This window comes from Fistularia commersonii, chromosome 20, assembly GCF_037954325.1.
Source record: "Fistularia commersonii isolate RoL2024-O1a breed Wild chromosome 20, RoL_Fcom_v1.0, whole genome shotgun sequence".
Taxonomy (NCBI): Eukaryota; Metazoa; Chordata; class Actinopteri; order Syngnathiformes; family Fistulariidae; genus Fistularia; species Fistularia commersonii.
The window spans coordinates 5,305,642-5,322,737 of record NC_141303.1 but is presented as its reverse complement, the minus strand read 5'-3'; the positions used below and the strand labels follow the sequence as shown (position 1 = coordinate 5,322,737).

Below are 17,096 nucleotides of genomic sequence, written 5' to 3'. Positions count from 1 at the left end.
TCGCAGCGATAACAGTGACATTGTCCTCTGCTCTTTAATGCATTTGTATATTGCTCTCCCCCCCCCCATTCAAGCGCGTACTCTCGCGTCCCTAGTGCACACACATGGGAGCGCACAAACGCACACAATCACACTTGCATCTTTCCCACTCTCTGCAGATGTCTGAGGGCTTGCCAGCTGAGCGGAGGACTCCCCTCTTTGCCTGTGCTCTCCACCTGCAGCCATGAATGGTAGGAGCACTTTGTCTCCTTACTCTGTGTGCATGTGTGTGTGTGTGTGTGTGTGTGTGTGTGTGTGTGTGGGCGCGCTCGCGATCTTCATCATCCGTTGATTCATGGCTGAAATTTAAGTTGCAGGAGGCTTATGCATTTAAAGGAGAGGGAGCATCACCCAGCTGATGTGTCGTTCTTTGAACTCGGCTTCCTCTTCTCCCTCTCTGGTCCCCCCTCCTGCAGCGTCTGAATGCTAGAGTGTGTATTTTCAAAGACCATTGCGGATAAATACCTATAAATCAACAAGGAGGGCTCGAGGACATATTATCCAATCAGCTTTAATCATGTTTCTGCAAAGCCTGTGCTGTTTTAGTGACTTGCGTGTCTGTATTTGCAACTCTGTGTTTCTGCTCTCCAGTTCTGAAGGCAATGCATCTCTTTTGTCCTTGGTGTGGACAGAATTACTCACTAATACTTATGTGTGTGTGTGTGTGTGTGTGTGTGTATGTGTGTGTGTGTGTTTGTGTATGTGTGTGTAAGTAGTGGGTGTATTATTCCCCTTGTCTCTTGTCTTTGACTACAGAGGAGTCAACACTCCTCACTTGCTGCCGCTGTGCAGTTCTTTCGAAGTAGTGTGTGCTTGTGTGTGTGTGTGTGTGTGTGTCTGTCCGTCTCAGATATAGCATGCCCACATTGATTTGTCAGTTTGACAAAGTTCAAACAACTACATTGTCTGCTTAGCACCCAGTGGGAACACACACACGGAGAGAGCAATCCACGAACTGTTAGTGTAGTGCGGTGTACATAACAACAAAAAAATAATAATAACTATAAAAAAATCAATGACCACGTGCACGCGAACACATCGAAGAGCTGCCACTACATGTAGCTGTAGCTCTACTGTCGCTATCATCCACTCTTCTTCCCCAGGTGAAGCATTCTATATATAAATTGTAATGGAAGCAGTGACACGGCTCCTCTCTGGGGACGGCCTGACGTGCATCCGGAGGTCGGTCTCCTATGAATCTATGCGGCACCTAGACGACGCTGCACCGGCTAACAAGCAAAAAAAACCAAAAAAAAACACAGGGGTCATTTTGTGTCACAGCTGCTAAGTTCATAGCATCCTTGGATCCAAGCAGGAGATGCATTTTCATCGTAATAACTGCATCCTCCTCTCGGGGGAACGTTACACCGTCTGATTAATAAATAAATGACCCTTGTGGTTTATATTCAAGGTTGATGGCCGGAGACCTGCTTTATATTCTACTCCCTGTATTTACAGCCAGGTTGTTGCCATAACACCGTGTGCAAGCATAGATAAGACAGACACTTGAGGGTTTCAGGGATATTTCTGTTTATTATCACAAGTAAGACAAGACATAACTGTGAGACAGGTAAAAAGTCTGTATTTATATTACGGCTTGTAGACATCTTGCCTTCTGGTAGAATGGACTGAAATTTCTCCACTTTGCATCACTTAACATTATGCTACTGCAAGTCAACATAAAGACAGGGACCAACGGGAGTGGCAAAACTGTTTATATCATATTTTTCTAGATTAATGTTTGGTTTAGATCCCAGCAGTTATATTCCCAAAACCCTGGCAGTTATGTTCAGAAACTCCCCACAGGTCATTAGAACTGAAGAATCCTCTCGGATGACGGGTGAAACCTCGTCAAGTGAAAAATTTCAAGTCTGGTTGCCACGACAAGAATATTTAGACAAAAAATCCCAGCAAAGCATTTTGTTTGGCCATCAATGGTTTGATAATCCCATTGGTACCTCTGTTTACATTGGCTAGATTATTCAGCACTCCCAGATAATGCAAATATTCAAAATTGAAATATATATTTATACCATGTTTGTCATATATCATCTAATCAAGAATCGTATTGACGGCAGGTAAGACCGAATAATCATCATCACTGAACTTGAGACTTACTTGTGAGGCAAGTTTATACCAAAGCAGCTAGATTAGACAAAATTATTAGGGGGAGCAACTGTTGCGATAATGACTAAAGTGACACATTGAACAGGTAAATAACCAGGTGACTTGTCTTGTCAAAATTACATTATAATACAACTTGAAATAGATGGGTGGAGGGATAAATGTAAAGATGTCCCCTGTAGCTATATAAGCTACCAAGAAGGTACATCTAAGATTATTGAGGAGTGAAGCTATCGACATTGACCATAGAGGAATTGTCAGTTTACTTACCTTCAGATATCTCTGAATCTGAAAAGAGAAGCCTGTTTGACTATTGCCCGTATGACGAAACTGGTTTGCAAAAGCCTGAGCAGGTTACGTAATGACAAAAGCACATATGTGCAAACCCTCCCAGAACCCCCAGGGAATGCATTGTGGTGCCTGTTTATTGAAAAATAAACAGATTTCGCATGAGAGTCTATGAGAGAACTCAGGGCGATTTCAGCCTACCTGAAAATGCCCCCAAAAAGGGGCGGTTCCAAAGGAGCGGCACTGAATGCTGATTGGATGTTACATTCAGAGGCACCTACAATGGTCAGCACTGCTATAACAGTGGAAGAATGTGATTATAAAATTCCCTCCTTTGCTGCACTTCGGTTGTTTGGTCACCCAGATCACCTTCGTAAATAAACCACCCTTGGAATAGACATTGAAGTATCAATAGTCAACAAACCAAAACGTTGGCTCTGCCAAGCAGGCACAGACTGGTTTTCATGACTGTTATTTGGGAAATTCCGCATAAATGATTAATTGGCCGAATAGCTTGTAACAATGGTTGGTTAAGCTCTGCAAACCGCCAATCGACATACATGACGATGGAAAAACACTTATGGACATCACTTTATATGAAGCTAAGCCGAACCAGGGACATAATGTTTTTAATAACTTCGAAACTACCCCAAATGTATAAGAAATAGTTCTAAGTTCTAAAATTAATGAAAAACAGCCGTGCCTATCCAAGTGTGAGGTAAACTCACTGCCAGGTCGTCGCCCACACTCAGCAGAACCAGCCCTCACTCCATAGGAGCCCTCTTGATAATTCTTGAGTGTTTTTCATCCCTCGGTCGAGCGCAACTACCTTTCTTTGCAGTCTTTCAGCGATTTGCTTCGAAGGCTCTTTTTGGGAGCTTACCCTCTCCACAGCCGAGCCATCCGTGCCTGCAGTCAGACACGTGCAAAGGCCCCAGGTATTATCTCAGTTGAGTCATCGCCACCATCCGGACCCCACCTCTCTAATCCCGCCAACCCTAAGTACGGCTGAAATTTTGTCATTATGATACACATCGGCCGAACCCTATTTACAAAGTTTGGAAAGCGATCAAACATGGTACGTGTAAAGAAGTGGCTTTTCTGATTATTTTTGATAAATCAACTTGAATCAATCGATGAGTTGATTCATGCCTAAATCGCATTTCTGCATTGTTTGGTATGTAAATGATCTGTTAATACATTATCAGTATTTCGTTTCCTACCTCGGTCCCTGGTGGAGAGAGGGGGTGGGGGTTTCTGTGCAGAGTTTGCACCTTCTCCTGTGTGTCTGCATGGGTTTCCTCTGGGTTCCCTAGTTTCCTCGCACAGTCCAAAAGCACGCAGGAGGTTAATTGGAAAAATTGGAAAAATTCCCAGATGTTTAAATGAGAGAGTTATTGTCTCTATATGTGGCCCTGTGATTGACTGGCAACCGGTCCAAGGTGTACTTTCCCTCTTGTCCCCCAGACAGCTGGGATAGGCCTCAGCGTCCCCGCAACCCTTTGTGCAGGACAAGTATTAGATCAGGGGTGTCAAACTCAAATACATAGTGGGCCAAAATACAAAACTGGGACAAAGTCACGGGCCAACATTTATATTTATTGAAAAAAAATCTTCCTCCAGATATAACAATGAACACAAACAAGTTTTGCTTAAAAAAAAAAAAATGGAACAAGCATAGCTTAATACTATACAATATATTTATTTGATTGGGACAGTGCATGTTGATGAACACACATGAGACATGCATGTAAATACACCACTCCGGATTGTATCCATGGGCTAATTTGTTTCCGTTGTCCCACAGTTGCGCTCACAAACACACTCTCATTCATCAAGAACATGTAAACCCGAAACAGAAAGGCCCCGTCAGGCCCGGGAATCAAACCCGGCACCTTCTAGCCGTGAAGCACAAGCACTAACCGCTGCGCCATCATGCTGCTAACTCAATAACTTAATATTACACACATGCAAAATCCTGTTTTCTGCCTAAGTATCAGGATGCCAGTATTAGCATAAGGTCGCTATGACTACTGTCAACAGAGGAGAGGGCGTTTATGGGTCCTGTTGTGATTCTTGTGCCAAAACACCAGCAGAAAATTCTGGGATTTGTAGAATTAGCGGTACATGCACTGTAGACTATCAGCAGGCCAGCTCTAATAGTCATTTGATATGGCTTTGCGGGCCAAGTATAATTACAGTGCGGGCCAAATTTGGCCCGCGGGCCAGAGTTTGGCACCCATGGATTAGAGAATGGATGGATGGTTGGCATTACTTCTCTCTTCTAGGCAAAACCAATCACTTTTAGCAGTTACATTTCCCAATGGACCAATAGAGCCAGGAGGGGCAGTAAAGGCAAGTTGCATGGACGGTCAACCTTTATCGAAACGAAGCCTCCCGCTCTACAGACCGCAGTCCGCTATGTTAACGCACTCGTATTTGCTCTTCGGGTAATCTCCGTCCAATGAGGGGTCTGTGAAAGGTCACTGACTCTCGCACACAATCTGATTTCCAACAGCCTTCATTTCATCTTTCCGTCACCGTCGAGGTGATAAATAGACTTTATTTATAGCAAGATTGAAGATTATTTCTATTTGCGGCTAATCGGTTGATAGAGTTTTAGATAACGAGAGCATTTATTTCAACATCTAATGTGACATATCGTCCCGTCCCCTAGTTGACAGTTTGTCTTCCAGCTTGGAATATCTTTCGCCCGAGACTGCAACCACCGTAAGCTTGATAGCTTTTCAGACGAGCTCCAACTTCAGGCATCAGAGCGGCGAGTGTCCTGCTTCTGTTGTCCAACAGATTTCCTGCACCAGCGCTGAAGGAATAGGTCGTGCAGCGAGCGGGATTAGGACATTCCTGTGGCTAGAACCGCTGACATAATTCCAGCGCGCAAATGTCCGCTTCATGGGATTCTGGACGGACTCCACCTAAAAGTATTGCTCTGGGCAGATAAAGTCACTAAGCAGCTCCTGCCCCTGTCAGTCCCCCGCCCACTTTGGAATCCTTCAAATAGCGCCGTGGAGTCGAGGCTCGAATGTTGTGTTGTCGCTCCTGACATTTGCCACCTCCTTATCTGGTCTCAGTTTCAAAGGCAGTACGCATCCGACTCAAATGTCAGTCGGCATCAGACCCCTTTGGATTGTAGCATCTCTGCGTAAGAGGCTTTTGCAGTGGCCCACTTCCTCGCGGTGCTCTCGGGCCCAACGGATCAGCTGACAGGCCCGTGCATGTGGCCATGCAAGCTGCGCGTCCCTGTGGCGCTGTGCTGAATATCTCCTTCCCTTTGTCATTTACAGTCGCTTCCAAATGAGGTCTATCACGGCCGACGAGACGACGTCGAAGAAAAAAAAGTCGCGTTCCGGTACAAGATTAATTACCATCTCCTTTTAAAAAGAAAAAAAAAAGTGATTACATTTTGCCGACAAAGTAGGTCGGGGAATGCCAGCTGCGAACTTGCCCCTTCGTCTGGGAAACATCATGTATCTACACAGGTGTTACCATGGTGACTGAGAGCAAAGTTTGTTTAGATATTGATAGCAGCTCAAGTTTAGTGGCCCAACTGCTTGCTAAGTTTAGCAGTGGTTTCCTCTCATTTATATTTTGCGCCGACACACTCGCTACATAAATTCTATTATTTCTTTAATTCCTACTTTTTAATACGCCACGCAATGGAACATTGCGCTGTAATAGAAGCTCTGCAGCTGATCTTTGTTTCATGTAGTTGTGTATGCATGTGCTCGCTGTGCAGTCGTACAAAAACAAAAAAAACCCTGTGTTTTGGTTACTGCTCGGGAGGAAGTTACATCAGGGCAGGATGGTATTTCCTGGAGCAAGTAGATTAATTACTGCCTAGATGCCAAATCCATCAAGATGCGCACCCGAAATAGGCCAAAGCGATATTCGGCCCAATGAAAATATTGCAATCGTAGCTTTTGTCTCGTGCAATGTGACTTAATTCCAACTCTGTAAATCCTTTATATGCAAAGTCACATTCGGGGAAAAGCTACTGAATTCTGACTGAATCGTCAGAAGGAAGCAATTTGTGCTCATTTTATGGAGGGCTCATATAAAAAAATAAAATAAACCAATATAGCTTTCCAATTTGTCGGTCCTTTTACCGTATTTGTACTAACATCAGGTTTGTTACCAAATGTGCACTATAATTTCTCAGTTTCCTCATCTTATTGTGAGAAAAAAAAAGGCCTAAGCCCTTTTTTTAACATATTAAGTTTAATTAATTTTATTTTTTAGCACGTCTCCATAAGCTGTCTCCCATACTGTTGTGTGTTGTCGTATTGTCTATTATTATTATCAGTTATTATCTCTATCGCTTATGTGCATTTCATTGCATTGTCTGAATCAGCATATTCTTACGACGTACATAACAATAAAAATCTTGAATGTTAAATCAATTTTTATTGTGATGTATTTAGCTGAATGCAAGTCAGTGATTGGCACAAGATTAATTCAGTGATCTTAGAGAAGAATACTGGGCAAACAGAATGCTCTGAACAAACTCTATGTTGTCTCCTAGCTTTTCTGAGATCCATCTCGAGAAAATCTGAACAAACACAGAGTGATCGCTACGGTAACCATCAGTGGCATTGGGGAGGGCCGTCTGTCTATTACAAACAGAGGTAGATGAGCCGGTTTGGCGAGAGCGGGAAGACGGATGTTCTTCGATGAGAGCTTTTATAAATGAGCAGATACAAAGGACAGCTGAAACGTGTATCAAAATAAATAACAAAGCTACCGGTCAGATTACACTGCCCGACATAAATATGCTTTTTATTTATTCGTTTTTCTACATTTGAATAATAAACCGATACGCCTCGGATTTTTAACTATTTTTCATGTGATGTGGTCTGTATTAAAACATCCTGTGAGGGGCAAAGCTGAATGTGCGTCACACAGCACACTCATTATTTTCTATTATATTCTATAATCGTCGTTCTATATACCATTTGGATGTGGGAAAATCCAGCTGTGTGTCTAAGTCATTTGCTCCCCTTCCTCTGGAAAAAAAAAAAAACAGTTGAAAGCAATTAAGTCTGAATTATTTTGAGAATTCTGATTTATTAGCTCCGTTTGTATATTTTTTCCCAACCCCTTGATTTAAATGCGCAAAATTGAAAGCGAGCACAGATAGAGTTTCACGGCTCTTTTGCAGGGTATTTGAATTTCATGTTTAATTCATGGGTTGCCACCAACTTACTTTGAGATATGCAGAGGGGGAACTCGGGGAAAGAAGCTGACGGGGCATTTTATACATTAATCATTGCTGAGAGTTGGTTGAGGAGTTTTCATCTGAAGGAGAATCTCATTTACGATGGAATTTGACTTTTTTTTTTTTTTTTATTGTATGTCAGGAACTGAATTTAACATTAGCACATCTCGTTGATTAAGGCACATTGAATGCGGTAAAAGTATTCAATTTGCAGCAATTATTTGCAAATTATTTCTGGGAATGCAGAGTACAGTTTGTTTTACCAAACAAAAAAAGTAAGTATTCATGGCATTTTCAATCATTCCTAAGAATATGTGTTATCCCAGTTTATCCCGATGTTATAATAGATTCATTTTTAAGGTTGGCTTTCTGTTACAACCCTTTCCATTTGTGTTGTTGAATTTGGGATTCCATCATTTGCAAAATGTGATAAATAAATATGGGCATAAATAACAGCTCACCACGTTTTTTTGTTTTTCGTGTTGTTTCTTCTCGCTTTGCTGAAAAATAAAGAAACCCTCGGCGTAAAAACAACTTAAAAAGTGCCATTTCGCACAAATTTAAAACAATCTCCCGAAACAACTTTCGTCAAACAATCGCTGAAGAGGATCATCAATCATTGCAGATAAAATCAATCTGTACTTTGGAGCTGAGATGTCGTCCCGGTATCAGGACGTTGTTAGGTCTCTTTTATTCTTCAATGCGTGTCTGGATGTGATCGCCCCCCTTTTTTAAGAACATTTGTTTGCAATTTCAAATATTTTGTCTCAACGGTCTTGAAATTCTGTTGGACTGGGCTTTCTGCAGGTGGAGTCAGCATGTGGACCATCACTCCAGAGGAGAGGGGGAAACATGACAAGCAGTTTGACACCCTTGCCCCCGTCCTTGGCTACGTGTCGGGTAGGCTGTCATGGCAACAGAGTGGACTGTACTCGAACGCAGGTTTGTTTTTTTTATCCTCTGAAATCCAGTCGTTTCTGTTCTGCAGGAGAACAAGCCAGGAAGTTCTTCCTCCAGTCTGGCCTGCCGCCTCCTGTCCTGGCTGAGATCTGGTATGTAGAAACGAATCAATTTGAGTCGGACGTCTGAATTATCGCCCAAATATGGAGAGGGGAGGTCTGCGGGTCCAGCTTTTGTTATGTTTTGTCCGGGTTAGTTTGGTCCCGCTTCCAACTTCCTGTTGATGCCTTACTTCCCTCGCTGCCCGCTCGCTAATTTTGTGCATTGTTATCAGAACAGTTGATGTGCGTTTGTTTGTACAAGTAACTAATTCAGTCATATACAACCATCTTCTTTTGTCTCACTGTATTGTAAAAAAAAAAAAAAAAAAATTTTGCAAAAACAAGCAAAAGAAAAAAATAAATGTTATTCTTCGGTCTCCTTCCTGCTGCAGGAATCTGGCCGATATGGACAGCGATGGAAAGATGGATAGGCTGGAGTTCTCCATCGCTATGAAGCTCATAAAACTCAAACTTCAGGGGCGGAATCTGCCGTCCTCCCTTCCCGTCGTCATGAAGCAATCACCGGTCTGCAGCTCCGTTACAAGCATTCCTTCGTCAGCACGTTTCGGTAAATCGATCGCCGGCGGGACGGCCATCATTTATCACAATCAGAACGCTTATTTCTCTACCGCGCAACCTTTTTTTTTTTTTTTTTTTTTTTTTTCATTTTAGCGATTAACCGTCATCGACTGTGAAATCACGAGTTCTTCCAAAAGACTCCGATAGCGCAGCGGATTTCCTTACGGGACGTGCAGTTTTGCTGTTTCATCAATTTAAATTCAGCGTTTCATTTTAGAATCTGTTTCTTCCTTTATAGGAATGGGTTCCATGCCGAACCTGTCAGTTGGTTTATCATCCATGTCAACTGTGTCAGCCATGCCCATCCTAACACCCATCCCGGCTAACTCCCACATGCTACCTCTGGTGCCGACACCAATGACACTGCCGCTCGTCGGCCCTTTCGGAAACCCCGGACTCCCCAACGGCGGTGTCGGCCTCCTCACCCCAACTCTCGTTCCTAATGTTGCAGGTTAGTTCTGCAGAGGGACTGCGGAGATCTGCTACTTGGATCATCCCGACATGACCCTGGAGAAGATCAACGTAGATTCTTGAACTCCTAAATGCCCGGGACGTTCGATTACATTCATTTTCATTTCATGTGATTTTTCACCGAGTGGAACAAATTCGGAGATACCCATCTAATTATTTTGTATCAAGATAATGAAATATTAATTGTTAATTTATCATCGTGACGCTTTTGATTTTTTTTTTTTTTTTTCCCAAGCCATTCAATTCATTTAATTCTTTATTGGGTGAACACTGTCCTGGATTTTAATATAAACGTGTATTCTGAATTAAGATAATTAGATGTTAATATGCACGTCTACCTGGCGCGGCGCAAAGCAGAGGCGGTTTCCCGCTGTTTGTCGGCGCTACTAAATGAACCGTGCAAATTGCGGTGTACAATTCCAAGGGTAAGAAGGACAGGACATGCAGGTCGTGGTGAAATTATTTTAATTTAACCGTAGTATATGGGCCACGTCGACCAAGCAAATGAACCGTTCTGCCTCACGGCCTTTATCATAGACAGTTTATAATTTTAGAAACGGAGATCAGTCCACTTCAGACCCCGCTCGGTTTTATACCCAGATGAAGCAGGATTTCAAAAATATCGAGCTTCTGTCGCAGAGGCCAGCTGGTGCGATCCTTTGCAGGGAATAAACCCGACATGCCGGTGACAGATGTTGGGCTCCCGTTGGGTTTTAGCCCGCTCGCTAACACGTCCGCCGCCAAGTACGATGAACTGGATTTGAAGGCGGGTGAACTGGCGGTGAGATGAAACGTGCGTCACTTAGTTACTCCAGTATGATGTCGATGTCACAACTGTCCAAGAAGCCATTGATTTATTTATTGTTTTTAAACTAAAGATACTTGAACACGCCATGCTTATGCATTCACCCTCACAATCAAAGCTCTGCACTAATAGTTTAAAATTCATTGGAGTTTTTTTTTCCCCATGAATTAATGACTTGTACAAATTCCCAAAACGCTGAAATGCAATCTCAATTTCTCAGGCTCATTTAAATAGAACAATGCAGATCTTGTTTTATTTAATTTATTTTTCAGTGTAGTTGGTGCTCCCAAATAAAGGTTTTAAGTGATTTAGGGAAGTCAATATTTTATTTGTCTTAAACATTTGCTTTTGAAATGGAGGAGCTGCAGATGGTTCCTTCAAACAGTGTGTACTTCACAAATAAAACGAAAGTAACCCGCAGAATTTTAATGGATCGTCACCCACATTGCTTATTTTCAATTATAATCCAGCAAATTGGGGGGGGGGGGATTTTGGCCCAGGGGCCCCATTGACTTTTAAAATTTGACAGACGGGCCAGGTCAGCACAAGATACGATAAATATAAAAAAAAAAAAAGAACTCATTTGTTAACAGTACATATTAGACTCGTCTGACATTTGGTCTGAACATTGTCTGTCGTTTGCTTACATTTCATGCACAAACCGGTTTTTCGCTTGTAGCTTCACGTCCAGCTCATTCATGTGTGTCACTATGTCCATAGTAAAGGCTAAATCACAAAGCCAATCTGTGTCGTTCTGCTCAGGAAAATTCTCAAGTAGCTTCAAAAATGAAATATTTCCCGGATTCATTGATCCAATCATTCACATCAAGTATGAATTCTTTACCAATCTTTGGCGGGCCGGATTCAAAAGACCAACGGGCCGGATGTGGCCCGCGGGCCGTAGTTTGCTCACCCCTGCAGCAAATGCTGCAATTTCTAGTTTTAGTGATGCTATGTAAATGAGACTGATCGTTTTAGTGTCTGACACGTAGCAGGAAAGCACTTTATTTATCCAATTCGTCTTGCGTTGTCTCCATGCTGTCCCATTCATCTTCGATTTACACTTGCCCTGAACCACCAGGTATCGTCATTTACAGTGTGTGTGTGTGTGTGTGTGTTTTGAAGGTATGCTGTGGGAGCTGCATTTCATCACTAAAGAGATGACTCACTCTGGGCTTTCCTGCAGTTACAGTATTAACATTAGCATAAGTATAAAGTGTAACCCCGCCCCCCCCATACAAACACATAGTAAATTTCAGCACCGTATATATATATATTTTTTTTCTGTTTTGTTTTTTAATCTCACTCTGGTCATCTCCCACATGCCTCATATAATCTAAAGAGCAAAATGTGCGCTTTCTCCATTTGCCCAACCCCCCAGATCTCCGTCTCTGCCCGCGGAAATGAATCTGTGCAGCGGCTCTTTAGATTAATCCTGTTTAGCAAAGGGTTGCAAACAACTGAAATCACAATGTTTTTAGCTTCATGTCAATAACCTTGCTGCCGAAGCGCTGTGTGCTGTGACTGTAAAATACCAGTTAAGAATCAATGTACAAGACACTCAAGGGTAACTGCATCCTTAATGTCTTCTATATATAAGGCGTAAAGAAAGCACATGCATACATTATAGTTATTTGCATGAGTCACTTCATATAACTTTGATTTTCTTAACTTCACTTAAGTATAAACTAAATAACCTTAACTTTTGTTTTTCTTTCAGGGCTGCCACTCTCTGGTTTTTCCTCACCGATGGCGTTTTCTCCGACCGCCGGCATGTCGAAAGCCAACTCTCTTCTAGACCTCGGATCCAGCAGGTGACCACCTTAATAACCAGGCATCCAATCATTTTATCATTTTATCATTTTATCCTTCTATCTATCTATCTATCTATCTATCTATCTATCTATCTATCTATCTATCTATCTATCTATCTATCTATCTATCTATCTATCTATCTATCTATCTATCTATCTATCTATCTATCCATCTATCCATCTATCTATCTATCTATCTATCTATCTGTTTATTTATTTATTATCTATCTATTTATTTATTTATTTATTTATTTATTATCTATTTATTTTTGTATTTATTATTTTACATTATAAATTAATTTCACATTATTTTTCACATTATTTTTGATTTCACATCAAATTTCACATTATTTCAAATTATTTCACATTATTTTTAGTTATGCATGTATGAATTTCATTATGTAGTATTATTTTTAATTATAGATTTTTTTTTTAATATTGTGAAAACCCTCAGGTTATCTGTCTGGCTCAGCATATCACAAGCCGCGATGGAAAAAGTTATTTCTATTGTTTCATCTTCGCAACAACGATAATGTTTTCGTTCTGCATTTTTAGGGCAGATAAAGAAGTCCGATGCGTTATTTTCCCAGAGTTATACATTTATACTCTGAGAAGGCTGGTAGGATTAGCGCTGCTCTCAGGCACGCACTGGAAATTTGTTTGTCCGCTGTTTATAAAGAAGTGGAGTCTACGCAGGAAAGAGTTGAGGATCAGAATGTGGGCAAAGATAAAAAACGCGAGATAACTGCGAAGGCAGGAAGGGCATTTTGATATCAGATGTTCCGGTTGGCAGCAGTAGGAAGCCAGCGTATTTAGTGCAGGGATCACTTAGCATTCTTGCATGGAGAGGTAATGATTGCTCAATGACCTTGAGGTTCATGTACAGATATTTTAGGTGCTTTGTCACGTTTAGCGCTCAAAATGACTTATTTTAACAGCATCAGACACTCGCAGGTTTTTTTTTCCTGATTAAAATGGTTGCACAATCTGTCACTCCCTGCTATCCAACTTTTAATTTGCATCTTTTCACAAAGAGTTTTGACCCTTCCTAAAATAAATGGTAAGGTGGAATATAGAGCATGAAGTCTATGGGGCCGTGTTCCCTTGCAAAAAACACAGTCCTGCTATCTGATGTCCTTGATCCTCCTCGTGGTATTTTGTGTCTTTTGGGAACAGAATTGGGGTAGTGTTTTATTTCATTTCCCTGAATGGCCGATAGCGCAACACACACCGCCGTGACCAGAGGTGTGGAAGGGGATTTAAACAATAACAATGTGGGAGTGACAGGAAGTGAGAAACAGGTTCATCCAGAGCACTTTCTCCCTTCCAGTCCCAGATGTAACATGTCTCTTCTTTTATTTTTTGACACAATATTCTTGTCTCCCAACGCATAAAACTTTTATTACACGGGAATTGAAGCCCTGGGCGATGCCGTTATATAATAGCGGCTTATTTATTTATATTGTCACACATCCGTATAAAATCATGATCACAGAAAGAGGGAGGAGAAAACCGACCCTCCGGCAGAGCAACACCGCAGACCTGGTTTTGCTTCCCTGAAACCTCTTCTTTGATTTAAACATCAATTCTTCCCACAGAGCAATAATGCCCAAAGAACACAAACTTAAAATTGGATTAATTAGATTAAATAAATTAATTAGATTAATACATGATTAATCAGATTAAATACAAAATTAATCAGATTAAATACATAATTAATCAAATTAAATACATGAATTACTCAGATTAAATAAATCAATTACGTTAAATAGATTAATTCGATTAAATAAACCAAATAGATAAAATTAATTATTTTGATTGAATGAATTCATCGGATATGATCAACTAGTTTATCAGTTTATTAAAATGAATCGTTATTTTTCTTTGACTTTCAGAAGCCTTGTAAGTAACAGGGTTGCAAATAAAACAAGATACTAAGACTTACTGTACTCCTTTTAATTTGAAGATGATTAATTAAACCTCATAGCCAAAAAAAAAAAAAAAAAAAAAAAAAAAAGGTCATGTTAGAAATATCAGGATGAAATAAAGGAGATATTGATATAGCTGTAATTTCTTTTCTTTTCCATTTCGACACACCTCTTGACATACCTTTCTCGCTCGGCCTTCAGTTCAAATTCTTCCTCCACCACCTCACTGGCCAGCAACTCGCCCAAGACGGGGTCGAGTGATTGGGCCGTTCCGCAAGCGTCCCGGCTCAAGTACCGGCAGCAGTTCAACACGTTGGACAAACTCATGAGCGGCTACTTGTCAGGTTGGTGGTAAACTTCCTTGAGGCTCCTTCTTCGTTCCAGAAGATTTATGATCTCGCCGGTTTTGGTTTTTCCAGGACCTCAGGTTAGAAACGCTCTTGTCGCATCCAACCTGACGCAGACGCAGCTAGCCACCATCTGGTGAGTCTCAGAGGTGTGACATCACTCGCATGTTTGATTCAGCTGGTAATTACCCTTGTGTGCGTGTGTGTGTGTGTGTGTAAGTACTAACACCTTTTATAGTCCCTCCATGATGGTAAATGGTCCCTGCTTATATAGCATTTTGATCACCTTGCGGTTTTGCCCATTCACACACACTTTTACCCATTCATACACAATCACACACAGTCTCACACACACACACACACACTGATGGCGGCAGAGCTGCCATGCAAAGCAGAAATGAAGTGTGTTTGGGTGTCGCTCACGGACACTTCGTCATACAGAGAGGAGGATGCTTGGATTGAAACGCCAAATTTTTGATTGTCAGGACACCCTGCTCTATACTATAGTAATAAAATCAGTCATAGTTTCCCCCAGTAATTCGCACTTGACTCCTGGTTACTTGAAGTAGAGAGTTATGGCATGAAGAAATGATAATTACTACGGGGTCTATATAATAGCAACTGCCAAGTTGTGGTTATTACTATGTAATACTCAGGAAATAATGACGGTAACAGAGCATTTGAGTGATAATGCGATAATATTGCTCTAGTTGCACCTCGGGGGGGGGGGCAAATAAAGTGATTCCGATTCTCCGAATTTTGCCATTAAATCAGATTGCTTTAATGATAGTTCAATCCAGAAGTGCAGTGCTTACTATGCCGTGTGTATTAAGGACGTTGGCAGACGTGGATACGGATGGCCAGCTGAGAGCGGACGAGTTCATCCTGGCCATGCACCTGGTGGACATGGCCAAAACCGGCCGCCCCCTGCCGCTGACACTGCCCCAGGAGCTGGTGCCTCCATCTCTCAGGTAAAAAATAAAAATGATGGGACGCTCTGTGCTGGATTGCTGAAAGTCAAGAGTTTTTTTTTCTTTTTTAATTTCAGAGGAGGAGTCAAATCCAGTGAGCTTGTGAATGGAAACGGCCCCTACGCGCCTCCGTCTTTAATCGATACGGTGGAGGTCGAACCCGCGCCGAAGACCAAGAGCAGCGGTACGAACCGTCGGCAGGAAGAACCGTCGCTTTCTTTGACGCGCTCCGACGTCTTTTTTTCTCGACTTCTCCCTTTTTTTAGTGTCCTTCGAGGATAAACTGAAAGAGAACTTCGCGAGGGGCAGCGCCGAACTGGAGAAACGGCGTCTGGCCCTGGAGGAGGAGCAGAGGAAGGAACGGGAGAGGAGAGCCAGAGAGGAGAGGGAAGCCCATGAACGACGGGAGAGGGAAGCCCGGGAGCAGGAGAACCGGAGGAGGCTGGAGGAGGAGAGACGCTTGGAGAGGCAGAGGGAAATGGAGAGGCAGCGGGAGGAGGAGATGCAGAGGGATCTGGAGAGGAAAGAGGTGAGCGTGGTGGGCGGGGAGAGGGTCAAACTTTCAGATCGCCGACTATCTTTTTTTTTTTGCTTCCAGGCCGCGAAGCAGGAGCTGGAGCGACAGCGGAAGGAGCAATGGGAGCGCGGGAAAAGAGAGGAGCTCAGCCGGAGGAGGCAAGGCGAGCAGGAGGAGATCTCCCAGCTCAGGGCGAAGAAGAAGAGTCTGGAGTTGGAGCTGGAGGCCGTGGTGCGTTCGCCGAAACGTCGCAATCCCTCGAAACGCGTCGAAACCACCAACGGACGCGCGCTGATATCGAGCGTCCGGTCGTCACAGGGCAACAGGCACAAGCAGATCTCCAACCGTCTCCGTGACGCCCAGAGCAAGAGGCGGATCCAGAAGGCCGAGGTGGATCTGGTGAATCAGAAGAGGGACGCGCGGATCGTGGAGATCAACACTCTCCAGCTTCAGTTTGAGGTCAGCGCGTGTTTTTTCGAGTTTTTCCAAGGAACGTGGCTTATGAATCAAGGTTATCCGTTGCGGTTGTTTCTCCCTCTTGACCAGGGGTCGGCAAACCCGCGGCTCATCTTTACACCGCGGCTCCCAGTGGCTTGGGAAAATAAATTATAAATATTTAATTGAGGTGTCTTTCATTTGTGTTAATTCACTTGTAAAGCGTCTTTGAGTACCATAAAAAACCCTATAAAAATCTTATGTATTATTTATTATTATTATTAATTCCTTTTTTTAACTTTTAGTTCTGAGTTGGAAGATTATTGTGATCTTGAAAGATTAAATAAAATAATATTTATTATTTTTCGACGCTCAAAATAACGTCACGCTCGCGGAAGCCGGTATACCGGCCAGCCGGTAAAGTCCCGATTTGCAGATGCTGCGCGCAGAAGTTCAGGAGCAGAAGTCCCATAAACCAGGTAAAATAAATATTTATGAAGATATTTTGCAAATATTTATTTTTTATCGTTTACTGACGCAG

The 17,096-nt window shown here is 42.4% G+C and overlaps 1 protein-coding gene across 4 annotated transcripts in view; it reads left to right on the top strand.

Annotated features, from left to right (window-relative positions):
* Positions 1 to 17,096, top strand: part of itsn2a (intersectin 2a) — a 52,272-nt gene that overhangs the window by 6,490 nt on the left and 28,686 nt on the right. For all 4 annotated transcript variants that reach the window (XM_086167523.1, XM_086167524.1, XM_086167522.1 and 1 more), the window contains exons 2-14: positions 159 to 230; positions 8,495 to 8,587; positions 8,676 to 8,739; positions 9,081 to 9,256; positions 9,506 to 9,718; positions 12,264 to 12,357; positions 14,487 to 14,629; positions 14,705 to 14,768; positions 15,466 to 15,603; positions 15,681 to 15,787; positions 15,870 to 16,132; positions 16,202 to 16,351; positions 16,439 to 16,579. In XM_086167523.1, coding sequence (XP_086023649.1) covers positions 224 to 230; positions 8,495 to 8,587; positions 8,676 to 8,739; positions 9,081 to 9,256; positions 9,506 to 9,718; positions 12,264 to 12,357; positions 14,487 to 14,629; positions 14,705 to 14,768; positions 15,466 to 15,603; positions 15,681 to 15,787; positions 15,870 to 16,132; positions 16,202 to 16,351; positions 16,439 to 16,579 — 1,653 coding nt within the window. In that variant the 5' untranslated portion in view covers positions 159 to 223. The remainder of the gene's footprint in view (positions 1 to 158; positions 231 to 8,494; positions 8,588 to 8,675; positions 8,740 to 9,080; positions 9,257 to 9,505; positions 9,719 to 12,263; positions 12,358 to 14,486; positions 14,630 to 14,704; positions 14,769 to 15,465; positions 15,604 to 15,680; positions 15,788 to 15,869; positions 16,133 to 16,201; positions 16,352 to 16,438; positions 16,580 to 17,096) is intronic.